Below are 17,977 nucleotides of genomic sequence, written 5' to 3'. Positions count from 1 at the left end.
AAAATCAGGACTCTGCATCTATGTTGGATTTAATGCTACCTTGTGAAAGGTATCATTCCTTTGTTTTCAAATGCTTTCTCAGGACAGCATAGACAGATTGCCTAAAATAAATGATCTTATGAACAAGAAAAATAAGCAACTATGCTGTAACCGCATCTGTATTTCAGTACATTGAGATCTACAACATGCTTATGATACAGACCAGGCTCTTACAACTGGATGGACCATTCACATCTGAGCATGTGGCTGATACCAGATTTAAAAAATCAACAAGAACTGAAATAAAGGATATATTGGCATATTTAAGGTCAAAGTATACACATCAGATTATTTAATCAGATCACAGAATTCCACCTAATTACTCCAGCTTGAGTCTGACAGTTTATATGCCAATTTTATGCAAAGTTTATTATTTCTATTTGTGCAAGAAAAACCTTTCCTGTACCTCCTTCCATAACATTCAATTACTTTTCTCACTGACAATTACTGTTTTCATGCATTTGGTGTCACAGCTGGTCTCTTTTAGGAGAAATCTTGACACTGACGCCTACTCTATTCTGCTCCTTGCAGTGACAGCATTTCTACAAAGTTCATGCAGATATGAATAGGCAAGGAAGTCGTGGATTTCTTTTGACAAATACTTCCTGGAAGGCTCTGTCATCTGCTCAGGGAAAGCTAGCAGTTTTATCTTATGCTAATATATCTTCCCATAGAAAGTATTCTGCCGTCCTATAGAATCTATGATTCTGCGATTCTGTGATCAGCCTGAAACCACCACATTACACCCTTCTGCATGTTTCAAAAAACTTTCCTCATAAGACCAGGTCTGAACCTCTCAGATGCCCATTTCAAACCAGTCTCACCCCTTCTGGGCACGCTCGGGTGAAGTCCTGTTTATAATGTGCTTGTAAAGTTGCAAATTATAGGCTCATAGGATCACAGAAGGTTGGAAGGAAACTCAAAAGATCATCTAGTCCAACCTTTCTTGGGAAAAGTACAGTCTAGAGAAGATGTCCCTGCACCCCATCCAGCTGAATACTGGAAATATCAAATACTTGGGAATCCACCACTTCCCTGGGGAGATTATTCAAATGGCTGATTGTTCTCATTGTGAAAAAATTTCCTCTAGTGCCCAATCAGAATCTCCCTGGGAGCAACTTGTACCTGTTACCCCTTGCCTTTTCCATGTGACTCCTTGTGGAAAGGGAGTCTCCATCTCCTTTGTAGCCACCCTTTAAATATGGAACATGGTGATAAGGTCTCCCCCGAGCCTTCTTTTCTCAAGACTGAACAAACTCAGCTCCCTCAGCCTTTCCTCACATGGCAGGCTTCCCAGTCCTTTGGTCACATTTGTGGCTCTTCTGTTGACCCTCTCCAGCCTGGCTTTTTGAATGGCAGGGACTGAAACTGAACACAGTACTCCTGATGTGGCCTGACAAGAGCTGAGTAGAGTGGAATAATGTCATCTTTATCTCTGCTGGTGATGCCTTTACTGATGTAACCCAGCACCACACTGTTCACTCACTGTCGTCTACCAGGACCCTCAGGTCCTTTTCCACAGGGTGATACTCAGGCTGGTTCCTAAGTATATATCCCATCAAAGCACAACTCTGGCATACTCCTCTTGATATCATAAACAATAAAGATAACATGAGCTTTTTTCTTGATTACACAAATATTTTACAAAATCTGATGCAGACTTGCTGGCTCAAGGCAGCTCCCAGTTATTTTCCACCTCCCTGAGGTGGTTCCACCCTCATGACCAAGAGTAACCTGCAGCTTGTGGAGAGAAAATTCCTTCCGATAAACTATCATCAAATTCCTCCACTTTACATTAAAAATAATGGTTTCTACATAGGTTTGATGTATTTAAATAGATCTGCCTTCCTGGCATAACTGATGTGATACTGCCCAACCTGGAGTGACTTCTACATCACTGAGAGATCAAGTAACAATGGAAGTGGGTTTGGATGTAAGAGGAAAGCATTTAATTAAGATCCCACTTGTGATAAGTCCTTCATAACGGTCTCAGACTGGTAAGTGAATTCCCCACCCTTCCAGTGTAATCCACTGGTGCCCACAAACTTCTCATTTCAGGGCAACTCAACCATACTTCTGAAAAGTACTTCTAGAAAATCTAAAACCAGTCTTCTCTCAGTAGTAGACTAACAAAAGTTCATGGACGAAACATCCTTTTCTCCTTTTAATGTCTGCAATACATCATATATAGATGCTATCAACATGAAGCTGGTCTGTTATTACTGATGTTGCAACATGGTCCCCTATGCAGGGATAAAACCAGAAAAGATGCCTAACTGCTTATTTACACACAAACAAGGGGTTTTAAAATACCAGTTGAGACTTAGCATCACAGACCAAAGTGTTTTCTACACATGCATAATGCTCCTTAAAATACTTCATAGGCTTTTTACTGAGTTATCAGCCATTTAAGGCCATTAAGATGAAAACAAGTCTTCCCACTTCTAAGCTTCAGTAACCTCTCTCCAGTACCTGGTAGACAGACTGTCTCCAACTGCCTTCTGCACCATTCTAGCAAGACAATTTGCATTGTTAGACAGGTCAAAGTTTTTTTTTTTTCACTGGCCTTCTAGGCCTATTTTGCTCAATGTTCCTGACATCCAACCGGGAACAAACTTCTGCTCCTGGGAGGTGAGTAAATTCCTGAGCAAGACCGACTCTGGAGGACCTTCAGCTCATTTTGAGGACAGCTTTAATTCTTCTGAACTGGTGAGCTTGGCAGACTTAGGCCTTGGTGGCAAATCTGTCAGGTGGTGATATGAATGGAATTGATTGTGGGAAAAAACCTTAATTTCTGCTGATGAGAGTATAAAAATTTGGCTTTACATCAAGATTCACAAAATTCCTCAAAAGCATGGAGTAAAATATACCAGTGTTTAAAATAGGAAATCTGTGAAATGTCTTCTGTGTTTTGAGTTCACCACTTAGAATCCCTTTTATCACATGTAGATGTGCATCTGTTACAACTTTCAAACAATTTATGAGTATCTTATCAAAGATTGAGTTGATAGAAGTAGATATATTATGAAGCACAGAATTAAATGCTAAATACAATAATTTAATTATACACATCTCTAATAGCTGTAGTGTCTTCCATTCAAAAGCTGAATTCTGATACTTTCTATGGGCAAAAACTCCATAATGTGAAGCTGAAATGATAAAATTTGATCCTAAAGATTCATTTCTTCTAACAACTCAGTGTTTCCAACAACTCAGTGTTTACTTATACCCATATCACATACAGCAAAACTGTAGAAGAGGAAAGCTGAGCAACTTGCCAATAAACAGCAGTGGCAATGATGTGGTTAAAGCTATTGTTGGCTCTCATACAACTGATGCTGCCTTTCTACAAAGTCCTGTTAAAAAAAAAAATGAAAAGCCTTATGGAAAAAATGTGGCTATTAATTAATGACTCAGTACTAGATCAGAAATATGAACTGTAATTTTTTCCTTGGAGAACTAGCCCCTGCTTCAGTAAAGGTGCACTTAATTTTAAGCAATGGAAAAATTTAAATGATTTCAAGTTTGCTTAGAATTAAATACCTTACTAGCCCAGGCAGTTATTTCAATTTGTTGCTGTAAAGAACTGTTCCAGCAGTTCTCTAAAAGATTATACGTAATTCAGAAGCTTCAGAATGTCTGGGATTTCTTTTTGAGCTTCTGCACATACATTTACAGTATTCAATCTTTTGCATATGTTAAGAAACAGTGTGAGTATTAACAGAAAGAACCACAACTTTATTTTTATCCCTTCAGCCAAGCCACAAATAAATGACTCCTGCAAACAAACCAAATACTATTTAGTAACGGCAACATAAATGCCATGGACTTATTTTATTTGGATATTAAATATTAAAGTAAATGATTATTTGCTGTGACACACATTTTATCATCTCAGAAAAAAACCCCAAGTCTGAGGAAAAGTTTTCTTGCTGTTCTTCAAGGAGCACTCAATCTGCTGTTCAAAGTTATTTAATAATTTGTCATAGAATGGTTAACTATAAGCTTACAAATACTGTGTCAGCATGCTTCTTCCTATTGGGCAAACAACTTCAAAATCTGATTTGTTTGTGTTATTGGTCTTACTAAATATTAGTCTTTGCAAGTCTGGTTTACACCATTGATGTTAACTATGCCAACATTCTGATTTTGTTCTGAAGTATTCCACGACAAGCTGATATTATACAATACAAGCCCAAGAGCTAGCCAATCCAGTTTACTGAGTATACTTAGCGTATTTTGCTACTGATAAATCAATAAAACCATGTTGTAATCTACAAACTTCCATCTCTGTGAAGCAGCTATAAGCAAACTGTAAATGAACACACAGGTCAAAAACTGGGATGTTGTGATTATGTTGACTCTGAAAACATTTGACTTTCATAGAATACATTTTAGTGTTTGAGAGAACTAAGTTTCAGCATTGCTTATATTTTCGTGAAAGGCTGAGATGATAAATATGCAAATGATGATAAATATTTGTGTTTATATTGTAACTACCCATACTTTAAGAAAACAATATCTGCACTGCCATCCACAATTTACAGAGGTTAAGTAAATGTAAACCATAGCTGCACAAAGAAAATAAATACTTGACTTAGATTGTATGCTCAGTTTTGCATTCTTCCTCCATGTGAAACTGCCTGCAGTCAATGGATATCTCAGCTGCGCAAGGAGTACTGGAAAGGCTTATCTGTCATTCCTTTTGGCTGGCATTTTTTGTCTTCATTCTGATAAGTACACCATTGAACATAGTCTTGGCATTGATCATAAACCATCAGATGCTAAAGATCTCATTATAAATTATGACACCCAAAACATCTATGAGAAGAATACCCCGTAATCTGCTCTGACAAATCACCCAACTGTGTGAGACTTCCGGCACTGATACCACAAATTGCTCTATTAAAGGCCATCTTCATATGAAAAGAAGACATCAAAAGATAGTGTGAATTATTAGTACTACAAAGGGTATCAGCTGTTGCAATTCTGAACATCATCAAATCTGTCTTTCAGGACTCTTAACATTGAGAACAGGATCTGCAGCTTCACATGTGGCCTGGACCAGCACAATCCTCCTCCAGTCTCTACAGAGAGGATGGCAGCACCTTGGGATGGGATTTACAACAACTAGATTAAGAAATGTGCTCCTAAACTCGCCAAAAAGGGAGTTTCATGTTGTTGATTTTTTCATTTTTTTTTTTTTTTTAATCTCAGCCCCTTGCTTTAAGTGTTTTGCTCCAAGCTGTTCAGAGGTTCTCAAGCTGCTCTTCTTGAAAAATAACCTGAGGCCACTTGTCTCTTTTAAGGTGACAAAGTTAACAGTAGTGCTACTACTCCACCTTTTTAAGAGAAGTATAAAAATTTTACTGACTATCAGCTAGGGCATTCAGACAAGCTAAGGAAAACTCGGTTTTAACTCACACCTGCCACTTCTCAGGAGAATAATACACTCCAGGGCTGAAAAGTCTTCTTTACTTCTCTTTCTGAAGCTACGAATCTCTACAGAAGAAACATCTGAAATGTTATTAGACCTGAATGTGTGATTCTGTAGGTGGTTATCAAGGGTACTCTCCTGGAAAATAGGAGATAAGTGTTCTGATACTGGCTCTGCATTTATGTTCAACAGGCACCGGATAAAACTAAGTCCTTAAGGAAAGTGTCAGAACCAGGTCTTGCATCTCAGAGGTGAGCAGCCTACTCACTGCTCTCCGATCCAAGAAGTCTGCATTATTTTCTTCTACGTGGTACTACTTCAAGGCAAGGAAGACAGCATCTAGATCAAACCTGAGTGGCTAAAACATCTGTGATATACAGGAGATCTGAACCAGGATCACCTCAGATGGAGAAGGAAACTCAGCTCCATTCTGTCACACCCTGGAGGAGTACCCCTGCTCCCAAACAACCACTTAGAAAACTGGGGGGCTGGAGGAATGGGGGACAGATGCCAAGGGAGCTTTGAGAGAAAACATCTGAGGTCACGCTGTTCTGTGCAGATCTTGACGCAACCAGCGTATGTCACTCTGGTTGAGCACGTGCTTCCCCATTTGGGTCTCCAAGGAACCCAGGCAGAAAAGACAAAAAGTCAATTGCTTTGTATTTTTTTCTGTCAGAATTTTTCTGCTCATGCTAACCCAAGACCAAGTCTTCTTAGGACTGAGAAATTATCAGCATTAGTGGGACTAAGTTATCAGGTACTCCCTCCATCACAACCTGCAAATTTTACCTGGACTGTATGTAACATAATTCAAAAATTGGTAAGTGAAGCATCATCCAATACAGAAAATACATTTCATTACAGCTTTGCAAAAATGATATATCTCCTTTTGTATGGCATGAATAATATGTTACTCTTACCAATGAACAGAAAATCTGCCTCGTGATACAGAAACATGGTATATCTACAACAGTCAAGAGAATAGGCCACCAGTGACCGAATTAGTACAGCTCTCCATAGACTTGAATACTAGCTCAATATTTTATTTCCTCCAGACCCAGAAAATTGATTTCACTCTACATGTTGAATTTCTCTGAGGCTCCACATAAACTCACTGGCTTATTCAATACTTTTGTTACAACAAACAGGTATCTCTACAAGACTTTTTATTCATCATTTCATAATGCATATTACTGCAGTCTGAGGGGAATTCTTCTGAGAGGAGTCACTGGTGTTAGCGCAGAATTCCAAGTATTTAAATAAATTCTGACCCTACTATGTACTGCTTTCAGTTAGATCACACGACTTTCTTCACTCATTTCAATTAGTCTTAATTCCTCATTGAGTTCCTAAAGCAGACTACTTCCAAGCCTACTGCTCCTAAATCCAATAAATTCACACTGCCTGTTATTGCTACTCTAGTTAATGGTAATATTTTTGTATATGATATGATGTGATTGTTACTAGATTTTATGTTTCAGACTTTCTCATGTTCCTATTCATGTCTTGCATGCCAAAGAAATTTTGCATCAGCTCTGCTGCACTCTTCAGAATTCTTTGGGGTATGTGGTAGTTTTGCGTGTCTGGGAATCTTCCATCTGGCTAGTGTGGGTTTCCTAAGCACCATAAAACCCTGCCTGTGGAGACTGTGTATCTCTTATGGGCCCCATGGAGTCTATAATCTGCTTTTAATCATTGCATGAGACAGCCAACACATCAGTCCTCATCAAGCAGTTTTTTCCATGTTGAATCTTCTTTAATAACTTTTGATCCAATTCTGAAAGTCCAGAACTATTGCTAATTTTCATCAGTATCTTAGACTGCTACAGGAGTCGTCTCCCTCGGCTCCCCATTTCCTTCCATGCAAACTCTTGTAACTATTGACTTCTGCAGCTTGCTGTAGTAAGTAAAAGATTTTTAGCACTTTGTACTCACTCACTCATCTTTTGAATGTACCCACCAGCATGTGTTTCTCAGTAAACTATAGGTCATATCCTAAACTGGGACAAACGAGTACAACTCAGTGTGACAGAGCTAAGCCAATTTGCTGTAACTAAGAAACTAGCTCTCCACCTACATTCTTCCACAAGTCACCAGAACTTATTTTATATTTCAAAATGCTAGCACCTATTAAATTATTCCCCATTTGATATTAAAAGATTACCAACTATTCAATTTCACAGCAGCAGGCACATAGTGGTTTTCATTAAAAGCAAAATCACTTTTGATATCTGCTAAATTATTTACTGACACAAATCAGTGAAATTATTAATACTTATGAAGCTGTATTTCTAGCCTGCAGTAGTTAAAAGTGTTGATCTGACATTTAGCAGAATACAGATTTGTAAGTGTAAAAAAAGAAAAAAGGCAAAAGAAAAGCAATCTGGTTTCATTAGGGAAGTCTGAAATTCTAAACATAACATTTTAATAAAGTAAGAAATCAAATGCCATTTATTGTTTTGAAAGAGTAAAATTCAAGAAATGTATCTCTAAAATTTAAAATAAAGCCAACTGATTTCTCTAACTTGTGGTGGTTCCTCCAAAACAAATAGCTTTAAGTCCCGGTGAATGTACAGCTTGTTTCTTTTGTGCAGTGCTTCTGCCTCCAATTTCTAATTAACTAGCTCCATTCGTATCTACAATGAGTGACTGAACGCATACAAGCTACAATGTATACTTAACAAAGTATATGTAGGTATGATTTTAAGAGGGAGACAACTAGTTAACAACATTTGCATGTTGCAAATGGTCTCAATTAGTATAATAATTCAGAAATCCTGGTTTTAGCAGGTTCCCTGAATAGCTGCACTGTACCGGGTACAATCTGCTCACTAAAGATATCATGTTTGCAGTTTAAAATCTCCAGAGACTTTAGACCCATACATAAAGATACTTTTTTCACTCTTTTTAGAGACACTGACCTGTATCCTCATTTAAAAATGAACACCACATCTTTATGTTATTAAATCTTTGTTTTGATCTATTAGTATTCACCAAAGTGCCATTTTATACAACCCCGCACTGAATAGGCAAGGCTGGAGGTAACCATCTGCAGCTTTAGAGTCTGCGTTTGAATTGATGAAAAGAGCTTTGTGTTTTCATTGCCAAGTTTGATTCTTCCAGTCATTAGACATTCCCCTCAGATCCCATCAATGAAGCGGACTCTCTTACACCAATGTGTTAAATTCTCTTCTCCTCATGGTTTCCTGTGCCAGCTATACTCCAGAAAGACTACTGGGTCTTAGTCACATTCTTCTCACAGCTGTGTTAAAAAAGAGCATCAGAGCGTCTTCCCAAAATCCATATGTGTCACTGACCAGTCCCCTGTTGGAGGGTCACCTCACATTGTGGTGTGATTATTCAAATATTCATCCTTGTTCTTGAACTGCACTGCTCAGATCATTCTGGGAAAGATTAGACCCTCCAGCCAGCACTGGAGAACGTCTTGGACATCGATGTGAAACGCATGCAGCTCCCATACTTGGAAGGCAGATTAGTTTTACTTGCAGAAGAGGGGGACTCTAACCACTTAATAAATGCTTGCTGCTTCTTTATTTCAGTTTTTTGTATTATTTCCAACTGTGTCGAATGCTGGGAAGAACTGTTTATTTTTGTTGTGTCATCAATAGACTTTTTTATCAGCATCAGATAAGAAACTAAATGAACAACTACAAAAGCAGAGAAAGCGTGTTCAGAAATGCTTGAGGGAAATCAAGGACTACTCAAAAAAAGGGTGTGTTCCAGTAACAATGAATGATACATGGCCAAAAAAATCATACCTGAAGAGGTAAAGCAAATGTCATTAAGGGTAATATTTCTTTTATGACAGATAGTAATTTCATTTGATAAAACTATCTGTTTATTCAGAAGATCTCTTAGTTTTCTTATGTATTCAATCCACTGAAAGATTTTATCCAAATCTGTAACTCTAATAACTTCCTCTTTAAAAGAAAAAACCTAAATCAAAAGGTCTCTCTAATAAACAGTTACAGATAAATGAAGTAATAACTTTAATATTAGCTTTATTCATAGCCAGAACTACCTCAGCAAAGGGCACAAGCAGCATGTTTCTCAACATTTATGCTTGTTTTCATACCTGTATATTTTAGCATTGCACTATTACTTTGTGGATTTGTGTTTGCTTTTAGAAGATTACACAGAAATTCTACATGTACACCCTCTGCTGCCACCTTACACAGCCATGTGAGCATGCAAGTGTGACTGTGCTCACACACAAGAGAGCTATGCTTTACTGAGCTAGAATCATTAAATTGTGAGAAAAAAATAGAAGCCTTCAATAGACAAATGCATTAAATTTCACTCCAACTGCAAAAGTATTGCAGAAAAATAGAACATTTCCTGGAAAAAAACACATCTAAAGTGGCCTCAACCTTTACTAATAATTGGCTAATACTGATTTGGTATTACATTATAACCTCCTCTGATACTGCTGACATCAGTGGCCACTTCTCAATACCAGAGGTTCCAGTAGGAAGAACAGTTTTAAAATGTCTTGCTTCTTCTGCTGGCAGAGGCATTAATTAATTCAGAGGCTTTTCCAGCCACCTTCTCCAGGTCAGTCCCATTTCCCTGCTGGGGCTGAACCAGCTGGTTCCTGGCTTCTCCAGCAGGATGAATTTGCAGGGGGCCTGCGGCACTGTGCCAACACTCCTGGTGAATTCTGTGCCACTGTCCTAATTCTTTCTTTGTAACTATGAATTAAAAACATTGATTAAACATAGAAAATTGTAGTTATAGCCATTCTACAGACCATAGGTTAAAATATTACCACGCTGATCATCAACATTTCCTATTGAATAAATATATACTATGTTATTCGTGCACATACATGTATTTATTTACATATACCACACAGTTAAAATGGGTACTTGCTTTATAAAGTAATTGGGCTCTTTTAAAAGTCTAATGTGCATCTTGATAATATTTCAAAATCAAAACAGATTCAAACAAATGCTGCTAAATCTGTGTGGTTGCACTCTGCGCACCAACATTTTGTGTTTCATGTCACCACCCCTGCTAGGGTGGCAAAGCACCTTCACAGGCAAGAGCACATAGCTGCAATTTATATCTCACACTGCAGTGAGCTGATTTGAGATGTTCACCCTTCTTCAGAATAAACAGACTTTTACTATGTCCAAGTTCACTATAAGCGGATTCCAATATATCCCCCTTCTGGTTCACAGCTGCTGTTTCATGTGGGATAGGATCCAGACATTTTTTAGATGTTTTGTGTCTTGATGCAAAACACAGGACTGCTATTCTGACTTAGATCTCATGTTTAGAAAGCAGCAATTGGAGGTGTGTACACAAATGGCTGACACAAGGGCAATGCTGTGGAGAAACTACATCTGTATTTCAAACTCAGCATATGATGCTGACTGCAAACAATGAAGTTTTTAAGTGTGCAAAAAAATTCTTTAGTGTTGTCAGAGAACAGATTAGCAAAGGCATAGCGAACACCAGCAAAACACATGGTACGAAGATACATAGCACATCCTTTTCCAACACTAATTGTTCTAGTTATGTTGTTTCTTAATAAAGCTTAGATTTTTTTCTGTTCTGATTTTTAACTGTTGCTACAGTTAAAAACTATTACATTATTCAGATATTTTACTGAATAATATAAGAGACTACTTTATATAGCTGTTAAAATACTTCACTCATATGTCAGAATTCAATTTTAGTTGAGCATCCAGAGGAAGTCAAGAAAACAGATGTTTCAGAACCCTAGTTAGGATATGAACCGTAATGTCATATTTTAAATTACAATAAGCACCTTCTTAAGATGGTTCTAATAATTACTACTACTGTAATTAATACCAAGAAGGTTTTCTGTTGACAGGTTTATAAATTGTCAGTTCGTTTTTGAAATGTAGAATATCCTACATCTTCGAAATAAAAAGCTAAGCTAACAAATGAGTTCCTGCCTAATTGCCAAACACTGATTTGTATGAAGCGGTTGAGGTTACAAAGAAATGGGGAATTCTCAGCCTGGTTTCCCTGCTGATGAGTACGAACTGTCTGTGTAGCTCTCCCAGAGGTGTCAGAGGAATCTCTATAGTGTCACACAAGGGTTCTTAGCTCAAAGTAAACACACTTTCCACAAACTCAGCTGCTTAATCTGTTTGCAGGTTGAATTATAAGATGGGGGTGGATGACTCCGGGTGCTGGGAAGACGCACAGAGCATTTCCACACTTTCTTGGTAAAAAGGGCATGCTATTGTCATCAAAAGACTTCACCCAATTGTTTAATTTTGCTGTAGGCTCAGTGGTCTGATCTCATCAATAATGAAAACTAACCTGCCCAAAATTCTCCCAAGTAGTTGAGCATGTTAAATTGTATAAATTCTTTTCAGTATAGCAGTGCATGACCACCACTTTAATTCAGGTTGTGGTTGCACTTCTACTCTGGCCACCCTGGTTACACAGGATTAAACAAGACTGTTTCACTAAGAAAACACAAAACCAAACCAACCTTTACTTAAACATCTATGGCTAGTAAATGTTTATAAATAAAATGAAATGACATAACAACGTTAAACAAGGTACAGAAAGGTTCAGCCAAAATTAACATGCTGTAATTATTTTTATAGGTTAATTTTTATCAAGCATGCACCTGCTGAAATTTCAAATATATCTAAGTGTTTAGGAGAGAGATTTGAATGATTCTCAAACAAACACTGGAGGTTTTAAAGAGATAACTGAAAATATGTGTTTTCATATATATATCTTAACTACATTTTATGTAGTTACAAACAAAATGAAAATATAAAAATCTGATTTCTTAGTTTAATAGGTGAACTCTGAATGCATTTTTTTAAACAGAACTCATGTTAAGTCTTTGCAATATATTATAAGCCAGTTTCTGGCCACTCTGGAAATATGATGTAGACATTAAAGTTGAAGATAAATATGGACAGACAGGGTAATTTGCATCAATTCAGCATCAACCACCTTGGAAAGGTGTGAGAGAGAGGCATTTTGCAACTGATCAATGTGACGCAAAGATGAGAAATGCCAGACTGTGAAGAGGCTCTGCTTGCACATTTGTTTGTCCCAGCAATCAGACTTCCAAAGGCTTATATGCTAGTAATAACAAACATGACAGTAAGGACTTCAGTAGAGATGAACTTCAGGTTTTGGAGTTCAGTAACCTTTTAACAGGAAATCTTATGATGGTAAAGAATACAATCTCTGTTCAGTGACTCAGAGACTTCCTGTTGGTTTCAGTGAGATTTGAATCCACCCCTAAACAACCCCATCAGTATTTACGGTGGCATGAAACCTGCCAGATGCGTAACAGAGTGAAAATGAGAACCTTAATATCCTACCATGCAATTATAAAGGCAAATACTGTTGCCATAGGATTGGCATAGGGTGAAAGACAGCGAAAACCACTCATAGGAGACAGAAGCACTTTCTCTGTGCCTTGCACATGTAGAAAGCAGCTTCCATAACAGTAATGATAGGCACACTGACTTGTGTAATGCTTTAAAACTGTTAAAATGACTGTCTTCACACTGAATAGGTAAATGAGCTGAATGGCTGTCAAATCAGGAATCATTTTAAGGGACCTTTTCTGAGTACCAACACACTTTCAGTCATAGACAAAATACCAGAAGAAATGTTTCATTGGTTTACAACTGCAATTTTCCCCTGAAAGAAGTCAAGTGACTTACTTCTGAACTTCTTCATTAGCCTCCTGTGAAGCCTCCAGGGCCTTCTGGAGCTTCAGCTCTGTGTCCTTTTGCTCTGATCGAGCTTGCTGCAGCTGAGCTGCCAGATCTTCAATCTGGCAATAGGTGAGGGTAACAACATCCGCTCTGCCTTGCAGTCCACCTTCAGAAGTACCGAAAGTGCAGTTAAGCTCCTGCAGACTCTTTCCTTCAGGCAAAGATTTGGATAAGCTGGGAAAAAAAAGCCATACTTGTTATTAAGTTTCTATCTAAGGCTGAGCTGCAAGAATACTACACTCAGTTTAACTGATATTTTTAGTATTATCATATATGGACCCACATTCATTAATACCAACTTTTAGTTCAAAAGTGACAGAGAACAAAAAGAACATCAAGTTTCCACAAGGCTCTTCTAGAAGTATGTAACAACCATCAGAATTTTAAAAGGCCAAAAACCTATTCAACAAAAACTTAAAAGGCAGTATTTTTTAGCTGTGGCATCTTCTTCATCACCTTTGAGCTACAGCAAAAACTGCTTGTATGATTTACATGAAGTTGAATTAATCTGTGTAAATCACTCATGTGTTATTAACTCCTGTTACACAGGACTCTCTTTTAGCAAGCAGACTCAGCAGCTACAGGGGGTTTATTTGCAAAATTGCAGATTTTTCAATACAATGAATAAAAATGCTAAAATGCAAAAATGCCTGGACCAGCTAACAACGTTATGGAAAATAAGCAAAAAGAAGGATATTGACAGGTTACCTATAAATAATGAGAAGAAGCTGAAAAAAGAATAAAGTAGATGGTCCATTAGGTAAAAATAGTCTCAACAATGCCTGTTGACTGTGGGATTATTTCTCAAGGAACCAGTAGGTAAGCAACTGCTTGAGTTACTCTGGGGCAATGGTGGAAATCACATTAACAACTCATTACTAGGGAAGGAGCCTACACTAGCAAGCTCTCCATGGAACCGGCAACAATTGCTTCCCACCTCTTCATAGCCATAATTCTTTGGTGCATTTCATACAATGGAAAATGACACGGATAGTAGAAGAAATTCATTAAGACATAATAAAAGTGATGGCAACAGGAAATTATAATGAGCAGTGTTCTTAGATAAATAATCAAAGTAATTTCAAATCAACTTTATGAATATCAAAAGCTGTTGCTGTATTGATGGATATGACTTAAGATCATCCTTCTGACTGATGACCATGCAAACACCAAACATTTCAGTGTGGACTTCTAATAGCAGTGCACACTGATTACAATACTCAAGACAGTCTATATGACAGCTGCTAGTATGCAATAGCATTTTTTCTTCCTTTCCAGTTTATTAAGGTGTTTGTATGGAAAACACCCTTTATTCCAATAGCCTATATAGGAAAATCATATACAAACTAAAATGTAATATACATGGACAAGCAAAACGTGGATTAACTAACAGAAATCCAGAAGCTAAAAGGTCAGAGTGTTGATATGTCATTATGCCTACTACCTGCGGTTGTCTGAAAATATTGTGAAGAACCTTTTCAATTAAATGAAGACATATTGAAAACATAAATATTTATAAAGGGATATTAACATCCCTGGAACAGACTCATTAAAAATAAAATTACTTTAACAGTTGCACATAAATTTTACTGACTGAAGTTCCACTATGGCTGAGCATTGATCACCATGGAGAAATACAAAGGTATGCAAATAATGCTGAAAGCAGGCTACCAGAATACCATTGCTGCCCGCTTCTTAACCACCTGGCACAAGATTAAAAAGAAAAAAAAAAAGACATTTGAGAAGCTAAACTGTCCAGTGTTCAGTGTGGGTCCCTGGTTAAAAATAAAGACAAAAAGAGGAAAGCCCAAATATTCTAAGTTGTTTGCACTGGGTGAGAGTTGTTTTATTTTGGTTTTTTTTTTATTACCACCCCCCCCGGAACTTATGAAAAATATAGCAGTTTATTTAGATTCTAAAACACTGGCTCTGTGTGGCTACAAACAGGCTCCTTCCCAAAGTCTGGCCATAAGCAATATAGTACAAAACACACTATTACATGTTTTAACCAATTATGACTGCATCTTAATGATCAATAGATTCTGACACATATATACTTTGAAGCAATGTGATTCCTCCAAATAAAGGTACTGTGGTTGATAGATCTTTAAAGCGAGCTTGTAATCACCAGATTTCCATCAATATGTGCTTTGCTAAAACACTTTTATTTAGTCCCTTTTGATACTTATTTGAAATTCCCTCATTAATTCCCAAAAATTATTTTGTCAAAGACTCCATTCTACGATTCTATTGATGCTATAAATAAAAAAATAAATGGGGCTGCTAGGCCTGAAGAATGGGTCACAGAAGCATTCAAACATTTCCTTGATGAATTAATTTACATGTTCTTTACAGTAAGCCTTTGCTTTACTATGGCAGCATGGCCCCTTTCTTGCTCCAGCTTGGGTCTGAGAGATTCAAGGGCCCACCTTAACTGTATCCAGGCAGAAGGAAAAGTTACATGCGATGATGACACTCATGTAACGCCTGCTATCCTGCAGATACAGAGAGGTTTCCTCAGACCCCAAATTCAGAGTAGCTTCAAGCTTGCTAAAAAATTTTACCAGTTGTAACTGTTCCCAGAGGGACTTGACTTCGGCAAAAATCAACTGTATGAAGTGCTGCTTTTACAACACTCTCTCTTGCCAGGCATATTTTTGCTCCAGGGTGGGAACTTACTTTCCACCTGAAGCAATTCTGAACAAAATAGAGAGAACTTCCACCTAAAGGAAGGAAAAAAAAAAAAAACTAACCCAGCAAAAAACAAACATTCCTTATCCGTCCCCTCCCTCCTCCCCCACCCCAGCGATAAACATATCCAATGTTCCCAAAGGCGTGTAGGTCTGACCTTGGTTTTCACCACAAATGTTTCTGACACTCAAGTTCTGAAGACCTCTCAGATCTCAGCCTGCAGTCAGGATGGCTTTGAAGAGGGTCCCTTCATACCACTGAATGCACTCAAGGGCCAGGCACCACTGATACCTTGAAAATACTACCTCAAAGGTCCTCTTAGGAAACAATGCAATATAGATGACATTAAAAAAAGCCCACAAGACCTAGAAGGACTTTGACATTTTGCTGTAAGGCGGAGGATATAAAATGGTCAAGTTTGCATTATATGTGAGTCAGGAGCCTGACAGCTGGTAGATTGGTAACTAGATGGCATTGCCCTACCATAGACAAATATTTTACTAGCCTTCCTTTGTCTGCAATTATACAAGTTAAGAGGACTGTGCTTTCTCTTCAATACAACCACCTAAACATCTCTCACTAATGTAACCGAAGGCAGCAGCTGTGTTAGACTCTGTGATGCACAGGCCACAGACCATGCTATAACAGTAATGCAGGCTGCACATAATTCAGAGTATGTTCTTTGCACTGTACAGTCCATCAGTGTCACTTTCTTGTGTCTGGTGTACCCATACATTTTTAGTCTAGGATGAGCTCAAGCATTCTCCTTATTTTATATTTTCTCACCAGATCCAATCACACTTGATGAACGGAGCCCACCACAGATTTTCTTCTCTGCGGTGGTTTCTGATATAACGTCAAGATTCTACAGGATAACATCTTGACAGACTAGCACTGATCATGCATGCCCGTAGTGTCCAAACTTAATTATCTGTGAATATGGATCCACAGTGAGCAGTAGGTTGAATTTCAGCCCTCTCTCCTGAAACGATGTAAAGAAACCTGCAACCTGTACAGTTTGGACACAAGATGATTCAAGCACAGGCTCATTATCTACAGTAAAAGACTGAACTGACTATCATCCATCTTAGAACTTCAATTTTTCAAGAAGTACAATTTAAAGACCAGTAGCAAACACATTTTTTCCTCCTTGGGCCTCAGTCTCCTCATCTTATGAAGGGTGATGGTTTTAAACTAAATGAGGGGAGATTCAGGCTGGACATGAAGAAGCAATTTTTTACAGTAAGGGTGGTAAAATACTAGAACACGTTACCCAGAGAAGTGGTGGATGTGCCACCCCTTGAGACATTTAAGGCCAGGCTGGATGTGGTTCCGGGCAATCTGATCTAGTTGAAGATGTCACTGCTCATTGCACGCAGGTTGGACTCAATGACCTTTGAAGATCCTTTCCAACCCAAACTATTCTGTGATTCTATGATCTTTAAAAAATAGCAATCACAATCCTGCCTTTGCAAGGTGCTCTGAGCTTCACTACTGAAAAACAGAATCATCACTTTTGAAAGAGCTAAATTAGATACAGCACAGTCTGAAGTCAGCATAAAACTAAACCCAGATGGTTTTCTGAGGATGCCAAGCAGCAAACATTTCTTTTTGGGCCTCATTTTCATTCTTCAGGACCACTGCGGTGCCCACACCATTTCCCTGTGACTAGCGTGGGTGAGGTAGCAAGAGCATGGGACGTGTGATTTAATCACCTCAGCCTTCCTTGAAGTTGAAGGACATGCTCTCCACAAGAAATTATTAGAAATGATACCTCTGTTACAAGCCCTTCATTTATGCAGTTGCACAGTAATCAAATGTCTCCAGTTCACTTCATGCAGCCACTGGGCAAACTGCTCAGGTAGCACAGCCTCATGTGATGGTGATACACACACGACATCGAGCACTACCTCTCATCCTTCACATTCACTACACCATCAAAAGGTCCATGACCACCACAAAAATAGCTGCTGGATTAATAATGTTTGGTTGAAACAGAGCAAAACATATGTGAAACTGATGAGTAGAAGAAAGTGTTTTTGAGACTTTTGCAGTG

At 38.1% G+C, this 17,977-nt stretch overlaps 1 protein-coding gene across 6 annotated transcripts in view; it reads right to left on the bottom strand.

Moving 5' to 3' along the window:
* The window catches only part of MIPOL1 (mirror-image polydactyly 1), a 189,524-nt gene that overhangs the window by 6,773 nt on the left and 164,774 nt on the right, over window positions 1–17,977 (bottom strand). For all 6 annotated transcript variants that reach the window (XM_062623492.1, XM_062623535.1, XM_062623499.1 and 3 more), the window contains one exon: window positions 13,177–13,404. In XM_062623492.1, coding sequence (XP_062479476.1) covers window positions 13,177–13,404 — 228 coding nt within the window. The remainder of the gene's footprint in view (window positions 1–13,176; window positions 13,405–17,977) is intronic.

This window comes from Pezoporus occidentalis, unplaced genomic scaffold (assembly GCF_034315485.1).
Source record: "Pezoporus occidentalis ecotype Australia unplaced genomic scaffold, CSIRO_AGI_Poc_V1 ctg108, whole genome shotgun sequence".
Taxonomy (NCBI): Eukaryota; Metazoa; Chordata; class Aves; order Psittaciformes; family Psittacidae; genus Pezoporus; species Pezoporus occidentalis.
The sequence above is the reverse complement of the archived record's forward strand: the minus strand, read 5'-3'. Positions and strand labels throughout refer to the sequence as shown.